General features: G+C 43.7%; 1 protein-coding gene across 1 annotated transcript in view; it reads left to right on the top strand.

Moving 5' to 3' along the window:
• Positions 1-567: 567 nt before the first annotated feature.
• LOC115777847 (serine/threonine-protein kinase 4-like) overlaps positions 568-16,362 on the top strand; it is a 34,861-nt gene continuing 19,066 nt past the window's right edge. Inside the window, exons 1-9 of the mRNA XM_030725850.1 lie at positions 568-1,000; positions 7,886-7,966; positions 9,393-9,521; positions 10,466-10,580; positions 10,895-11,059; positions 11,471-11,638; positions 11,801-11,938; positions 12,772-12,903; positions 13,125-13,353. Of these exons, the coding sequence (XP_030581710.1) occupies positions 957-1,000; positions 7,886-7,966; positions 9,393-9,521; positions 10,466-10,580; positions 10,895-11,059; positions 11,471-11,638; positions 11,801-11,938; positions 12,772-12,903; positions 13,125-13,353 (1,201 nt within the window). The 5' untranslated portion in view covers positions 568-956. The remainder of the gene's footprint in view (positions 1,001-7,885; positions 7,967-9,392; positions 9,522-10,465; positions 10,581-10,894; positions 11,060-11,470; positions 11,639-11,800; positions 11,939-12,771; positions 12,904-13,124; positions 13,354-16,362) is intronic.

A 16,362-nucleotide genomic window follows, 5' to 3' on the forward strand; every position in this document is an offset into this window, starting at 1 on the left:
TGACCTAGAGCAGATGTTAGTATAGGCATGTCTGATATGAAACAATGTTAAAACTTAAAAAAAATTAATTAATGGTGTCATCACATGGCTTATCCAGCTTATCCAATACTTCAATCTTCACTTTATATTTTATGTATGCAATTCTGTAAAGTAATATGAATATTGGCTTAAGGCATAAAGATTTTTTTAACTAAAAGTTGGTATCGGCTGGCTAGGTGATCTTTCTGACTTTACTTTTTATAATGTGTAGTTTCAGTTTGATATACACGTGTGTGTGTGTGTGTGTGTGTGTGTGTGTGTGTGTATATGGCATGTGTGGTCATTTCAGGGCAAGAGCTGAGACCAGGATCAGTCATGTAAACACAATTTTATACAACAAAGATTCCTGATGCTGGTTGTGTTGGAAAAAATCCACAACACTAACAAAAGACAAAGCGAGTACATTAAATGTTTAAAATGTTTTTATATACTTGGATGATGAGACGCTGTCCGGCTCTCTGGCGCCCCCGCTGGTCGTGCCCTGTGCTGCAGTCTTTGTTTGCACCGCCTTCCACTACACTTCCTGGTTTTTTCAGGTGGATGTCACAGCGGCTGCCAAACGCTCTGTCAAACAAGCCTAAAGTTGGAGGACGGGGGAGGAGGATGAATTCAGCGGTGAGACCAGGGCAGCTGGAAGAACCGCGCAGTGTGTGTGAGCCCCGTTGTACGGAATGATGAGCGGACGCGGTGTTTTCGGCGGATATCAGGCGGCGGCGGCGCTGGCGGCGGGGACCCTGCTGTGAGAAGGAGCGGGCTGACTGTCCCTCTAGCTGCTGCTAGCCTGTTAGCAAGCGAGTTAGCATCGAGCGGTCTGCTACTGTTAGCATCGAGTGTCTGCGGTGAAACGTTAGCCAGCTCCCTCCGAGTTTGACTGCAGGCTCGACCCAGAAGAGTCGGGCTCTCCTGAGGAGGACACCATGAACTACCAGGACAAAGTGCAGATGAGGCACAACCCTCGCAGGTAACGCTGCATTAGAATGAAAACAGGCTTTTTGATAGCTGACATCTCATTGATTTTATCAGTCTTACGGTAGCATCGGTGAAGTTTGGCAGCGGGCTGAAAATCTTCCGGCTATTACTGTGTTGTGGGTGAGTTAGAAACATTACATAACCGGCTGTACAATAAAACAGAACTTAATATAACGCGTCAGTGGAGCTTCTCCTCCTCTGTGGCTAACTTTACTGAGTGACAGGTCTTAGAGCAAGGAGATGGTGTCTCAGAGCAGTCTGAGCTTTAAAACAAAAAAAGAAAAGAAACCATTTTCTGATGTCCTCTCAGTGTGTACAGTATCCAGAAATTATAAGAAGTCCAGCCCAGCCTTATAATTCCCAAACCACCATCTAAAGAAAGAAAAGCACCTAGTGTTCCCATCTGAGAAGGTGGAAACAGCACTTTTTTCCCCTTAATTGATTAAATAAACAGTGGCCTGTCAATACCACGCGAGTCCAGCTCTTATTGAGTTGCCTGTGTACGCTTGATCTTGTGTGTCAGATCCCCGGGCTTGTCACTATCAAAGGCCCAGTAATCTAATTTAATGCCTTAAATCTCTTTGTAGATCTTGGATTACCGGCTTTAATCTCAACAGTTTTCCCTGCATCAGTTCAGAGCGACTACAGGCGCTGTGTGTGTGTGTGTGTGTGTGTGTGTGTGTGTGTGTGTGTGTGTAGGGTGTACACAGCGCTGGTTTGGTGGCAGGAAGACTGATCCTGAGGAAAACAAGAACCCACTCACCTGATGATTTAATGAGATGTAGTGTCTTTGATTCATGTGAGACTTTGTTGCTCCTGTGTGTGACTGTTGTGTCTTCATACCTCTGCTTCTTTTATTTACACTGCATCCACTCAGCTCAGCAGATAGCCTGATTCAAATCTGAGGCTGTGGCATGTATGATACTGTAATAGTGCCACAGTAAGGAAGAAAAATTAAAATATAAGTGAATAATTATGGAGACTGCCCTGAGAAAAAAATTCAGTATTTTTCAGATTAAAGTTGTAAATGTGAAAATAGCTATTGTGAGATTAAGCTTTAGATTAACTTCATTCTTTATGTGTTTGGTACCATGCTCAAACACCAATACCCTTATAAAAGAAAAGATGCCTGCAGATGGAAAATATTAAACAAGCCATAAAATGCAAACACGTATACGATGTAGGCCACAGTGGTGAAAAAAGCCACTGTTCAGTGAATGTGTTGGTTTGTCCATTTTTCTATTGAGAGGGGAAAAAAACAAGGCGAATAACCACAAAACAGGAAACACATTAGTTTTAACAGCCTGCTCATTTATTCATGAGCAAAGATAAACTCCATCGTTGTGACGTGTTTCCAGTTCACTTGTTTCCTGAGCGCTGTTTTGAAGATTCAGACTGTTTCAGGATGCTCGTGTGTTGCCCTTTCACATCACTTTTCTGTACCTTTGCTCCTCTTTCACTCCATAAAGTCCGGATTCCCTCCGTGTCGAGCTGTGGCAGGTTTAGCTCAGGCTGAATTATAATTAGAGCCATGTGTTTCCTTATTTAAAGCTTAATAAATCCAGTCTGTGAGTAATCATGTTACGTAGCATCATAGCCAGAGTAACTTTTGCTGTTTTTAAGCAGCCTTGCAGATATTTGATATAGTTTAGAGCACAGCATAAAAAAACTGAGGTCCAGTGGAAAGATCACAACGATGAAGCTCAGTGTAAGAAAACTGAATAACAAACTCTTCATTAAAAATTAATCCTGGTCTCTTTTTTCCACTGTCGTCACTCCTTGTGTGGATGTCGAGAGGCCCATAGCAGTTGTGAGTTTGTTGTGGGAACTGGTTTGTCAGCTCAGTGTGTTTGACAGTAGGAACTGAGAAGTTCCCCTTATCTCTTATCAGGAGGATGCTGGTAAACCCGCTGCTCTCTTGGGGTCATTTCGGTTCATTCATCCACTGTTTCTTCATGGGGTTGATGTAAGAGAGGACTTTTGGGCTGATTTCATTCCTCGTTATTCTAAGAATGGTTGGGCTTTGTGTTAAGTTCAAATACATGTAGATCCTAACGTGTTTCAGTGTTTCCCAGAGCTTTAGATCCACATTATTCCTGGTGTGTGGGGGAGTTGCACTCATGCACTCTTAAAGGAATTATTAAGTAAATACTTTTGTAAGGTGCACCTCTTCAGCTACCTTAATAACCAGCTATTTTGTGCAAATCAGCTGTTTCTGTAGTGAGTTTGTCTGCTGTGGATGGACTCTGCAGGCGATGGTGGTCCTCGGTCTGCTCAAAGTGTGGTGGTGGCACGTGAGCCAGTTCTCCACCTTCACCACAGGACGAGAGCCTCTGTAAAGACAGCTGAGACACACCGAGGTCCGTCACAAGGTTCTCATGCCAGGAGGAACCCAAGAGACAGGAAGGGCCTCGTTTGTTAGGAGTGTCAAAATAAGAGCGAAAGGATTAACCTCTAAATTGGCAGTGATGTTTGTTACACCTTGGAGTGGTGGTAACACAGCTGGGACACCTGCTGGTTAAAGCTTGTGCGAGAGAAACACTGTTTGATACGAATGAGAGGAGCATTTCTGACTGAATTATTTGATTTTGCTCATTTTGGGATTCAAATAAAAGATCACTTGTAACACATTTTTAGGTTTCTATGTTAAGTTTAGCTTACTTTCACTGTGTCCTGAAGCAGACCTCACAAACCCGTCCACCCGTGGCTGGCAGCCCACCAGGCCTCCACGGGGCTACCGCAGAGAGACAGTCACTCACACCTACAACAAATTTAGAAACACAAGTAACCTAACATGCATGTCTGTGCACTGTGAGGAGAAGCATTACACAGAAATAAATATATTTAGAAAAATTAGGAGGCTTTTTGTAAGCAATAAAGATTATAACAGTGCTGGACCGTGCTGATGTATTCAGCTGCAGCCCGTTGATTTCCTGTGCACCATATTTATCTACAGAGCTGGTAAAGCAGGTTAGCACTGTTTGCTGATCTCAGCATCAGTGTGGGTCTTTATGAGAGAAATAACAGATATAAAATAATTGTGTTATCCTGTTAAATTAGCACTGTTAGTGTTACTGATGGGCAGGACTGATGACATTCACTGCTTTGGTCTCACATGAACTTTATTGATTAGCCAAAGCCACTGGCTAATGTAGTTGCTAATGCTAACATATGCTGCCTATGGTAATAAAAACCCAGTGTAGTCACATTTTCAGATTTTGGTATTGAAAGGTACCATAAGTGTCAGTTCTGACATCATTCCTGATATAATCTGAATCCCCAAGTGACTCAAAATATGAAGAAGGGGAAAAAATAAAAACAGTGATTCACAAATGTAGGTGCAAATACACAAGAAAGCAACAAAAAGGGGAGAGAATTATGTGTATTAATACACATGCTGACTCAACAGATCAACCAGACACATCAGAACCTTTGTGGATGGCACAGAGACAATGATTGCACAGTTACTGAAGCCTATGTGGAAGTGGGCTTTGGAGCTGTTATCCCATATAACAGACACAGTTGGGCATTTATTCGGGGCATCTGTATCTCAGTAAGAACCCTGGAAAACATTTGTCTGGGCCCCAAATGACACGAGCCAGGATCTACATCGAGTGCTGGCTGGGCCAGATGTGCTCTAAATGTCACAACACACACATTTGACATCTGACACGCGTGAAGCAGACTGGTGATGGAGTTGTGGCAGAGAGATTAGAGGCCAAATGTGGGCAACTTCTGGGCCAAACATTCACTGCAGTTTAAGATAGGTTGGATAAATTTGGCACGCTCACACTGAGGGTTAAAAAAAAAAAGCTTTTCAGTGTTTTTTAAGGTCCTTTTTTTTCACGTCAGCACAAGAAGTCAGGAAATGTGTGTTTGGTGGATCGTTTATTTGTTGTGATGCTTCTTGGCAGTCGGTCTCATACGGCCTGTTTATTTATTGACATGGAGCCACATCTGGAAGGAAGGTGCATCTGTGGGTTGAGCAGCAGAGTTGAGCATGTCCATGAAAGCGTGTCAGATCTTGTCTGCCAAACAGCTGTAATGTCAAGAAGCATCGTTACAAGGAAATAATCCACCAAACACACATTTCCTGACTTTTTTCTAAGTTTATGTTTTCTAAATGTAATCATCCTCATATTTCTTGTGACTTTGTGTAACTGTTTTAATTGATGAACGTTGCAGCTGCCTATAAATCTTGAACATTTTTTTAAATCCAGACACTTTAAATAAGTGTCTGAAAACTCTTCCAAGCAGCAGTTGGTATGAATATAACCGATCGGTGGTGCTCCGAATGTGCTTCTAACAGACGTGTTTGAAACATAAACAAGAAAGAGGGAAGAGATTTTAAATTTAGTAATAAACACACATGCTGTGTTTATTACTAAACACTTCACGTGTGCTCAGAACGTCCTGAAACTTGGTGATGGTGTTTTTGTGTAATCCTGCTGATGCTCTGCTTACTCTGTAGGTCCAATAACATCACGTGTAATGTCAGTTCTCAGAATTCAAACTAGAGCAGAAAAAGGTAAATATTCCCCATATTTTTCATACAGCATTATGTGGTTCCTGTCTGAAGGGGGAGTAATGGTACGTGTGTGAAATCACTGTTATTGGACCTAAAGACTGTAAGAAATAAGAGTGCAGCCTGGAGCCGCGGGCTAACCACTGCTGCCATTTAGTATTCATTAATTATTTATATTCAAATGTTTATTTTTACAAGGACAGGTATGTAACTACACACAGCAATTATAGCCAAGGCTAGTCTGCAATGTCCCTCACTTCATGGACACACAGACAGAAATCAATAAGAAACATAATGTGTGTTAATCAATAAGCACACACAGGACAACACAAGGAGCCACCGTCAGAATAATGAAGGCACATAAAACAGGAGGCAGCAGGTTTGTCCACAGCTGATCTCTGTGCGGGTGGACTAAAGGAGCCTCGCTGTCCCTGCTGCGTCTCATTGGAGTGTAAATATGTGGCACGGGCGCGACGCCTCAGACAGCACCCGGCTACCTTTATTTCCTGTTATTACTCAGCAGTAATCATGGTTTATTTACCCCAGCAGAAGCTGCCGCTCCTGTTTTACTGTGAGAATGATCAGTGTGGCACCGAGACATCATTATTACATTAAAATATTCATTTCTCAGCTTCATATTTGTAGACTGCCCAGCTGCAGCTCCACATTCCCAACAGTCTCTTATTAAGAGAAGGGGTCCTGGGCTGCTGACTGATTCCAGTGCTGCTGCTGATTATTCCCCCAGTTCCTAATGAGCTTCATTATAGAAACTAACACGAGAGTCTTTAGCCTGGGTTTGAACATTTAACTAGCAGAGAAATGATGTGACATGCCCCTGACCTCAGGGCTGTCCCATGTAACATCAGTCAGATCTGAAAAGGTTCCCCTTTGACCCCCTCAGAATCAGCGTTACACTAACAGTATTGCTTTGTATAGAAAAGTCACTGTTACAAAGTTACAATAACTTTAGCGTATTTAATGAAGACATGCACAATTGTTCATGCCCTCAGAGCACACAGGGATGTGCTGCAATTTAGCATTTTTGATGTCTTATAACTTGTTAATTACAATAGAAATGAAAAGTTTAAAACTAAAACCAAGCCACGTTTATGAAGTAGTACCATACTTCTTTACTCCTTGTAGAAAGTAATCTGTTACTGTACTTATTCCAGGTTATTCCATATTTTGAACTGTGTGAGTGGCAGTGAACAATCTAACATTAAACTTCTCACACACCCACCTGCATCTGCACAAATAGGACACACACATTTTTAGTTTAACTGTGAGCAGAGAGCTGGCATAGTGCTCCACAGCTATGGTGACAGAGCTTCAAATGTAGGAGCCTTTATGAAAGGACCTGCGTGATCCAGAAAGCCTGCTCACCTCTGCTTCTGTTCGCTGTCAGACTTTGGCTGCTTGGTTGGAGTTGGCCTGCACAGGGATGAAGCCAGCAGCTGATCGCCCACCCCTGTGCCGGGCTGAGAATTTCACCAGTTTGCCATCACTGCAGTTAGCAAGCAGGCACAGGTATTAGCCCTCCAATAGCCAACACACACACACACACCTGCCCTGACTGGATCAGGCCCCTCCATGACTGATAAATGGGTGCAAATAATGTGTACCTGATGGAACACATGACAGGTCAGATATAACTAAGCTGCTCTTATGAGAAGATGAGCATCAGCTATTATCTACTTTGTTGTTGCAGTGTAGATATACATATACTGTATATAGGTGTGTTATATGTGTATGTCAGCCAGAGCTCAAGGTGACCTTGTTTTTGGGAATTCCTTCTTAGTGTTAATGCCAGGAAATTAAAAAAAAAAGTGAACATATCTCAGAATAAAGCTTTCCATACATTAGTGTAATACTGTGACAAACTCTCCATATTAGCTTTACTTATGAAGTGTGGTTATAGTAATACAGTGTTGGATTTTTATTCTGTCTGTAACTGTGCTCCTGTGGATGTCTGAGTGGAGGATCTTCAGCTATCCTAAAAAGGCTTATCACAAGCTGCATCTGGGACACGTTGGATCTATTTTTGTCTGCATGCTGAGATATTTTTATCTCTTCACTTCAGAGGTTGTGGGGATATTTTAAAGTCCTGATGACATTTCAGAAGAGGGCAGATGTGATGTGACAGCCAGGAGGAGGCTGAATGAAATATTCTGCTCATTTCTTCTGTCAGTGACTGTTTAAAGTTTTCATTACTGCACATTTTAAGCTTTTTGCAGTTTAATGTATTTGGAACAAAGAAATATCAGGATGAAGGTGCAGCACCAAATCAGTGTGTTTGGTATTTTTGGCTCTCAGGTGTTCATGTCTGGCTCTCTCTCTCTCTCTGTCTGACAGACAGCTGAAGAAGCTGAGTGAGGACAGTCTCACCAAGCAGCCAGAGGAAGTCTTCGATGTCCTGGAGAAGCTGGGCGAAGGGTGAGTCATGTGGTTTACACCGTCCTGTCACGAGGCAAATTTCATTCCACCTGTATTTAAACATCATCTTAGTGTTTGTGTCTGTTTAGTCATTTTGTCCCTCTCCATATCTCTGTCCGTTCCTCTCAGGCATTAGGCTCCGCCCCCTCCTGCTGCCTCTCAACGTAAACATTGCCTCTTCATATCCTGTTTCTTAAACGCTTCCTGTTCTGAGTAGCTGATTGACTCTGTGTGTCTGTCACAGCTGATTCCAGCCACTATTTCACCAGCTCAATGACCCTGAAATTAACCAGCAGCACAGGCCACTCAGTAACACTTGTTTTAATGGCACTGGTTTTAATGGAACTTCAAACCAGTTATGTCTCATCAGAGTTTTTTTTCTCCCTTTCACTTCTTTGTAAAAGTGAGAACAAACTCTGATTGGGGACCATAATAATTAGAATGGTAAAAATGATGAGTGTCTGCAGCTGATTGCTGATAGATCCTCATGCTTCAAAGGCCCAGAATGATCCACAGGCACTGCTGCTGCTGGTCGGCTCCTGATCCTTTTCTGGAGAAATTCATTTTCAGTTCTGCTGGAGGTTCCACGAGCAGTCTGTTGAGCCTTTTCTCACTTTAGGCCTTTTTCCTCTTCAGGGACTAATAGCAGTTTTTGGGTGGCCAAGCTGGGACCTCCTCTTAAAGCTGAGCAGTTACTTTAATTTTAGTTTCAGTTATCATTTTGGCTTCCAGTGATTATGAAAACAAAAGAGGATGACAGGGTTGGTCTTTTCCATACAGTTTTGCTGCAAAGTGCTCTTATTTTTCCTGTGTTAAAAATCAAGCCGGCCCCTTTCCTTTACAGAGGCATACTTTACCCCTCCCACAAAGCTCACACACTCACTCGCTGCACTTCAGTGTAATACAAGATGACTAAAAGAGAGCCTTAAAGATCTATCTAGGTGAAGAGAAGCTCAGAAGGTTCCTGAAGAAGAACCTCTGGAAGGATTATTAACAGTGCCTTTGTCTCTGGATCGCTCAGGGTCTCTGTTACAGCTCCCCCAGACACACCTGAGCTCGCTGCTCCTCTTTTTACACCTGTTGGCATGCATGTAGTGAAGGCAGGGGTGGGCTCAAGTTAAAAAAGGTATAACCCCCCCCCCCCCCCCCCCCCCCCCCCCCCCCCCCTCCAACAAAAAAACAGCTGTTAGGGCCCAACTCTGCACCAGAGGAGCATAGCTTCAGCTTCAGTTCATGGAAATCACCTGTAAAAGAGAAACAAGACCAAAATAATCCAGATTATGATTCTGTTATAATCAAGCAGCCTTACCAGCTCCAGGGTCGAGCCTTGAAAAACCCTTGGTGTGGCTTGATGCTGCTATGGATGTATTTATTGATCTCAGACTCCGTAACAGCTGAAACGTGAAGCCTCTCTGTGTTCCTGCAGGTCTTATGGCTGTGTGTTTAAGGCCAATTATAAAGAAACTGGGGAGATTGTAGCCATCAAACAGGTTCCTGTGGAGTCTGATCTTCAAGAGATCATCAAGGAGATCGCCATCATGCAGCAGTGTAACAGGTACCTACATCATTGTGCTTGCTGTGTGTGCCATGAAGCCAGGAACAGCATCACTGCTGTGTTTTACCTCCCTGTAACTACAGATGAGCTCCTGCTGGATTCAAAAAGTCCCTGTAAGAGAACTGTGGGTGTAGCTGTTTGGTGAAATTGCTGAAAAGCAATGAAGCAGATACTTTTATCTGAGAACAGTTACAGTAAGCGATTTCAGCCTCTGCGGAAACATTTAGAGGCTTTCATCAAGTTTTTTGGGGGGTTTCCTCTGAGGTGACAGCCCCACCTCCAGAGCAGTTGCCAGCTGTTATAAAACTGTCAAGAGGAAACAAATTATTATGGTCTGTTTGTCACTGGTAAGCACACCAGGTCATCACACAGTTTTAGGTTTGCACTCCGTGCTGCAGCTGCAGTTCCTCGCAAACGTGACCGACACTTTTCGACTGTTAGAAACCTGCAGCAGCCTCGGAGCCACCAGCAGATACAGGAAGTGTGCTCAGGGGGATACTGTACTGCTGTACTGCAGTACTGCAGTACAGTATCCCCCTGAGCACTGCAGTACTATCTGCCTGTGTCCTGAACTGCACATGATCAAAAATGGGATTTCCACCAGAGAAATTGTGAAATGTGAACTTCCCACAAGATCCACACGTTGCACGTTCAGACATATTCACATAATATTTACGGTCACTTTAAGGCAAAACTGCTGTTTGATTTTAATTATTTTTATCTTTATTTTTTTGTACTGGAAATTGAAATTCAGAAACTAGCCAGAGAGTAAATTTGAGTCAAACAGGCTTTAGGATCCTGTGACAGGAGGTAGCTAATGCTGGTTTCAGCTTCAGGAAGTAAGTTTGTGACAGAGTCGTATCCTGGCTGAGCACCGGAGCCACACATCGAATGTTAACCGTGTGAATGACTGCGGTCTGACTCGGTCATGTCCCTGTGTTCAGTCCCCATGTGGTGCGATACTACGGCAGCTACTTCAAAAACACAGACCTGTGGATCGTCATGGAATACTGTGGAGCCGGATCCGTATCTGATATCATCCGAATACGTAACAAGACGGTAATGTAATACTGAGACACGCACACTCAGTCACATGTAGTTCCTGTGGAGCACAAAGTGTATGTATAAGCACTCTGCATAAGAGCAGGAGACTGAGTCTTTAACCTGCACGTGACTCTAAGACCTTTGATATATGAATGTTATTTTGATGGATCCTCAGGGGTTCTCTTGTTCTCTTGTTCTAACATTGCTTTGTAGCTGTTATACTGGCGCACCATCTTTGCTACCAAAAGGACAAAGTTACAGACATCATCGATCATTTTTTCTCTCTGCTGATGCAGAGAGCGTAATTTGAATGTTTGTTTGCCTTGTAGCTCACAGAAGACGAGATCGCCACCATCGTGCAGTCAACGCTGAAGGGTCTGGAGTATCTTCACTTCATGAGGAAGATCCACCGCGACATCAAAGCAGGAAACATCCTGCTGAACACGGAGGGTCAGGCCAAGCTGGCCGACTTTGGAGTTGCTGGACAGCTGACAGTAAGAAAAGAGCACATTAAATCTGTGGTGTGTGTGTGTGTGTGTGTGTGTGTGTGTGTGTGTGTGTGTGTTAAAATGTGACATTTAAAAGTCTTGATCTAATGGAGGAAGAAACACAAATCTGGTTTTAAAAATATTAGCAGTAATCAGAAAGTGAAGAAACCACATTTTAGAGACCTTTTTAATTAGTTTTTTGTTGCAGACATTATTGGTTAGATGCCATCAGCTGCTACTGGTAAAGGAAATGAGGTGCTCTACATCACTTCCTACATGCTCTGTAACACAGAGTCAGCTGAGGTGTTTGAGGAGTGTGTTCCTCGTCACTGTGAAGATGCCGTCTGTCCTTTAATGGTAGCGAAGCTCGTTTGAAATATAAGTAACTGTTATTTCCCGTCCTTCTCTCTTCCTCAGGATACGATGGCGAAACGAAACACGGTCATCGGCACGCCGTTCTGGATGGCTCCAGAAGTCATACAGGAGATCGGCTACAACTGTGTGGCCGACATCTGGTCTCTGGGAATCACAGCTATAGAGATGGCCGAGGGCAAGCCGCCCTACGCGGACATACACCCGATGAGGGTGAGGACTGTAGGAGTGTGTGCGGTATCTGTGTAGGCCTAAATACTGTTAATGTGTAACACTGAAATAAAAACTCTGTAAATGAAGCTGGGATTTCTGTATTAGGCTGAATGATGGCGGCCATGTTTTACTCTGTGTGCTGAAACGCGTTTCCTCTTCCAGGCCATCTTCATGATTCCCACCAATCCTCCCCCAACGTTCCGGAACCCGGAGCTGTGGTCTGAGGGCTTCCGGGACTTTGTCAGCCAGTGTTTGGTGAAGAACCCAGAGACCAGGGCGACGGCCACACAGCTGTTACAGGTGATGGTCACCACATCAGCCCGAGTTATTCAGCATAACCAGGGAGCTCAGGCGGTTAGCACGTGTTGTGTAGTTAATGAGCGAAACATCCCCAGTGTGATCCTTTGGGGAGGGGGGGTACTTTGGGGGGGTTTGTCAGGGAGGATATCCAGTGTAAAAATCTGCCAAAAAAGATAGAAAAACAGTGTCCACTCAGTGTGAGGGCTGTAGTTCACCGCGCTATGCGGTGCTCTTGAATTATGAATTTTCTTTAGAGTAAATTTTACATTAGGGAGCTATGATATTTTAAACAAATAACTTAATTAACCATTTATTTTATTTTGTTACTCGCAGGAATTTCCCGGTTATCAGGCCAAATTTATTGTATCATTTATTTATAGACCTATTAGTAGTAAAAATTATTTTTCTTTTATTCTAAGTTCTATTTCTGTTCTAGTTTTTAGTAACTCGTGCTGTGCAGCCATGGTGTGGCGTCACAGAGCAAAGCCACTGACGCTGGATGAGCTGTGCTTTTATTTCCTCATTTTTACAGCAGAAAAACATTTGTGGAACTGTTACACTGATTTTTATGAGTATTTAAGTGGCCCATGGCAGTGTGTGACGCACCCCTGGCTGCTGCTGTGCACTGCTAAACTTACTAGTTAGAATTAAACCAGAGTTTAGTTTCATTGTCAGCTGTTTTCCTCTTGAACTGAAGCGTCCATGCATCGGCTCTCGTGGGGCAGCCATAATTGTAACTGCTGTTCAAAACCATAAACACTGAACTGTGTATGCATGCTTATGTTTTAATGAATGTGGGCACTGTTCACTTTGTCACTGTTATGTTTCCACAGCATAAATTTATTAAATCAGCCAAGCCCAACTCCATCCTCAGAGCTCTGATCGCAGACGCCATGGAGATCAAACTGAAGAGGCAGGAGGAGGCAGAGCAGAGAGAGCAAGACGCCGATGACGACGACAATTCGGTAAAGAGTTACAGACGATCTCCATCGGCCCTAAAATGTCAACAGAAAATCATCTGCACCATTTCAGTTATTAACTTATGAGTATTTTTGTAGTTTATTAGCTTTTGATTTATTACTTTCAAAACTAAACAGTCATATTTATAGATGTATATTTGCTGGATATTGTAGCTGCAGTCAGAGAGCAGTTAGGCCTTATTGCCCATCTTGCATGTCTGTCTCAGGATGAAGATGAGGTTGACCAGGGCACGATGGTCCGGGCAGGTACCGGTGACTCAGGAACCATCCGGGCCGCTGGTTCTTTAACGGGTTCACTTGGCAGCACAGCAGGGACTATGATTGAACACGAAGACACGGGAACCTTGCAGTCACAGCTGGGCACCATGGTCATCAACTCTAAAGATGATGACGATGGAGATGATGATGATGAGGAAAATGCTGGCACTATGAAACGTAAGTCCATCTAAACACAGACACACAGAGAAGTGATAGATGAGCCTGAAGGGTCAACGAGGTCCCGTGTCGTCACTATCAAAGCTCAGGAGTGTCGCTGCTTCTCTGCAGCTTCGGGAGCTCAGTGAGGTTAGCTCGGGTTAGCTCGGTCATATGTTAGCTGACTGCAGAGCATAAGAGGAACCAAATGAGGAGGAACATGCTTTTGAACAAAGAGACGTGATTATTGTCTCCACATCCCTCCCTCACAAACACTCACGGTTAGAATAATATGAACACTCACATTCAAAACTGTGTGTGCTACCTGCTCTTAATATGCACGGTTTATATTTTAATTGCAAACTGAGTGAACTAAACTAGTTGTGACTAATTAAACTAATTGACTTACACAAGGTGTGAAGTGGAAATAAAAAGCAGACTTTAGAACAGAGGAAAGCTGAGATGATGATGATGATGATGATGATGATGATGATGATGATGATGATGATGACGACGTGCACTTACAAAACTAAACACAACAAGCCTGAGCTTTGGTGCGTATGTTTACTGAGACTGGGACACAAATACCACACATTATAATTAAACTAATACTGAAACAGATTAACAAGGAAGTAAAACCAAGCCTTCTTTAATGGAAGAACCTCACCTATGAGAACTCTGCAGAACAGTGCTGTAAAATGCTTCACACTGGATGTTCTGAGCTTTTTCACTTTGTGGACGGACTGCAAGTTAAGAGGCGTAGAATGGGGGGGAGGCATAGCCACCAAAATCAGCTGTAGTGTTTAATTTGTCCACGAGGGGGCAGAGGGTGACCGTAACGTGACCTCCCTGTGAACTGAAGGAGTCCCTGTGTTGTGTGTTTGGTGGTACTGAGGATGGTTCCTTCAGAGGTCTGAACTGCAGTACCACAGTGACTGTCCTCCTAATTCTCAGAGGCCTGGGGTGTGTCTGTTAATGCCTAAATTTACAAGCAGGAACTTGAACCCGGTGAACTCGAGAGAGTGTGAGTGTACTTCTAAATATCCAGGCCTCTAACAGAAACCACAGTTTATTCCTCCTTACACACTGCAGTGCCTTTTTAGTGGCTCAGCTTGTGTGATGTTATCAGCAGTACTGAACACAAACACTTTGTATGGTCATGTGTAACCATGGGTAACACAGTTCTGCTTTATTTCTTATCTGTTTTTATAACCTGAGACGAGAGCGATGCACGGCCCTCAGAGGATGCTGAGTAGGAGTCTATGGTAGAGTTGTGTGCCCTGCGACAGGCTGGTGACCTGTACAGGTGGGCCCTGCCTCTCGCCCTATGACCTCAGGGATAAGAACATGAATTAACTTACCGTTTGTTCAGTGCTCTGGTGGGAGGAGTCAGAGACTTTGATTATATTGGGTCAAAGTTGCAAATTTGCAAAACACAACTACAAAACCTCTTTTAAATAAATGTGATCTACGCAGGAGCTTCAGGATATCTGTGTTGCTTCTGGAAGGACTTTGATGAAACCTTTAATTAAGATGACTTTCACAGACCTGAGAGGCCCGAGTTCAGCAGAGAGAAACTGAACCTAAACAGTGACTAACAGCAGACCCATCACACATTCAGACCTGCTGGGTTGGCTTTTATTGAGAGAGATGTTGGCGCGGCATCAGTCCGTTGGCATCTGTCAGCAGTGTGGGAGTTGGAAGCGTTGGGTGTGTTGGGTGCTTCTGGAACAGAGTCTCAATAAGAGCTGGACTCAGTTGATCGGTGCTGGCAGTCTGTGGGTGTGTTTTCTCTTTGTTTTTATATGCAGAGAATTAACCCCAGTGAGACGCTGACATTTGATGTGTGTATTTGTTTCAGCTCTGTGTGACTCCAGTAACACACTGATGAAAATAAAGCTGCAGTGGAAGTTCATGGGCAAATATCACAACTCCTACACTTCATCTAATGAGTTACTTTTAAACCAGGGAGCTTTACCACATTTACTACCACTGACAGGCACTGGCAGCACATGGGCTGCTCTCTGGACCAGTTTCTAATTCTCAAGTGTCCTGATGACAAAAAAGTAATCTGCAGAGAAATGGATCTTAGCTTATTAGAGATGCTGATTCAGACATGTGCACACGGGCTACATACAACCCAATGACCCAAACTGACCCTGGGTCGTCTCAGTCCAGCCCCTGAGTCCTAAAACAGTAAAATAAGTAAATGAAGGTGGCATGATGTTGATTGGGTGACTTTAATAAGTCTGTTCTGCCATTCGATTTCAGCAGAGGGCTTTTATATTCATCTGCTCCTTTTCCTGCACTCGTTAAAAAAACGATTCAGTGGATGTGTAGTGTAACCGTACGCTGTAGTGAGTCTGTGTTTCCTAACAAAGTTCTTGTTTCAAGTTTCAGTTCAGCTGTTCAAAGTGTGGTTCTGCTGAGTTCATCGAAGTAGGTGCAGAGACGTCACCCTCCTCTGTTTTTATCTTTTTTGGTTTTTTTTTCTCCATCGTCTCCACTTGACTCAAAAGCCACGATAACTGTAAGTTATGAAGTGTGACGTCCTCTCACAGCCAGAAGGTCCTGGGTTTGAATCCAGCAGGGGGCCTTTCTGTATGGGTCCCCTCCAGGTACTCTGCCCCCCGCCCCGCCCCAATCATGTTGGTGTTTCTAAATTGGCCGTAGATGTAAGCAAGGTGCTGCTTGTGCTGACTTTGTAATTAGAATTTGCTGCTGATACTTTTGCACCCGTTTCCCCACAAGCTTCTCAGGAAACTGGAACTGCTGCGACTGGTCGGCCTCGTGCAGGTGCAGCAATAACCTGCACAGTGCTGTGAACCTGCAGTTTGAGTACTTGACTCAGACATTAACGGCTCCAGTTGTTAAAATGTTGCAGTAAGAGGACGGCTGGCTGTTCCATCATACTGTTACAGTAACACAAAAACACTTTGGCTGTGTTGGTGACAATGTGTCAGGTTTCTTTGGTTTAAGAGAATGACACACTGTAACACACACACACACACACACACAGCAGATACCTGA

The sequence above is a fragment of the Archocentrus centrarchus genome, unplaced genomic scaffold, assembly GCF_007364275.1.
Source record: "Archocentrus centrarchus isolate MPI-CPG fArcCen1 unplaced genomic scaffold, fArcCen1 scaffold_80_ctg1, whole genome shotgun sequence".
Taxonomy (NCBI): domain Eukaryota; kingdom Metazoa; phylum Chordata; class Actinopteri; order Cichliformes; family Cichlidae; genus Archocentrus; species Archocentrus centrarchus.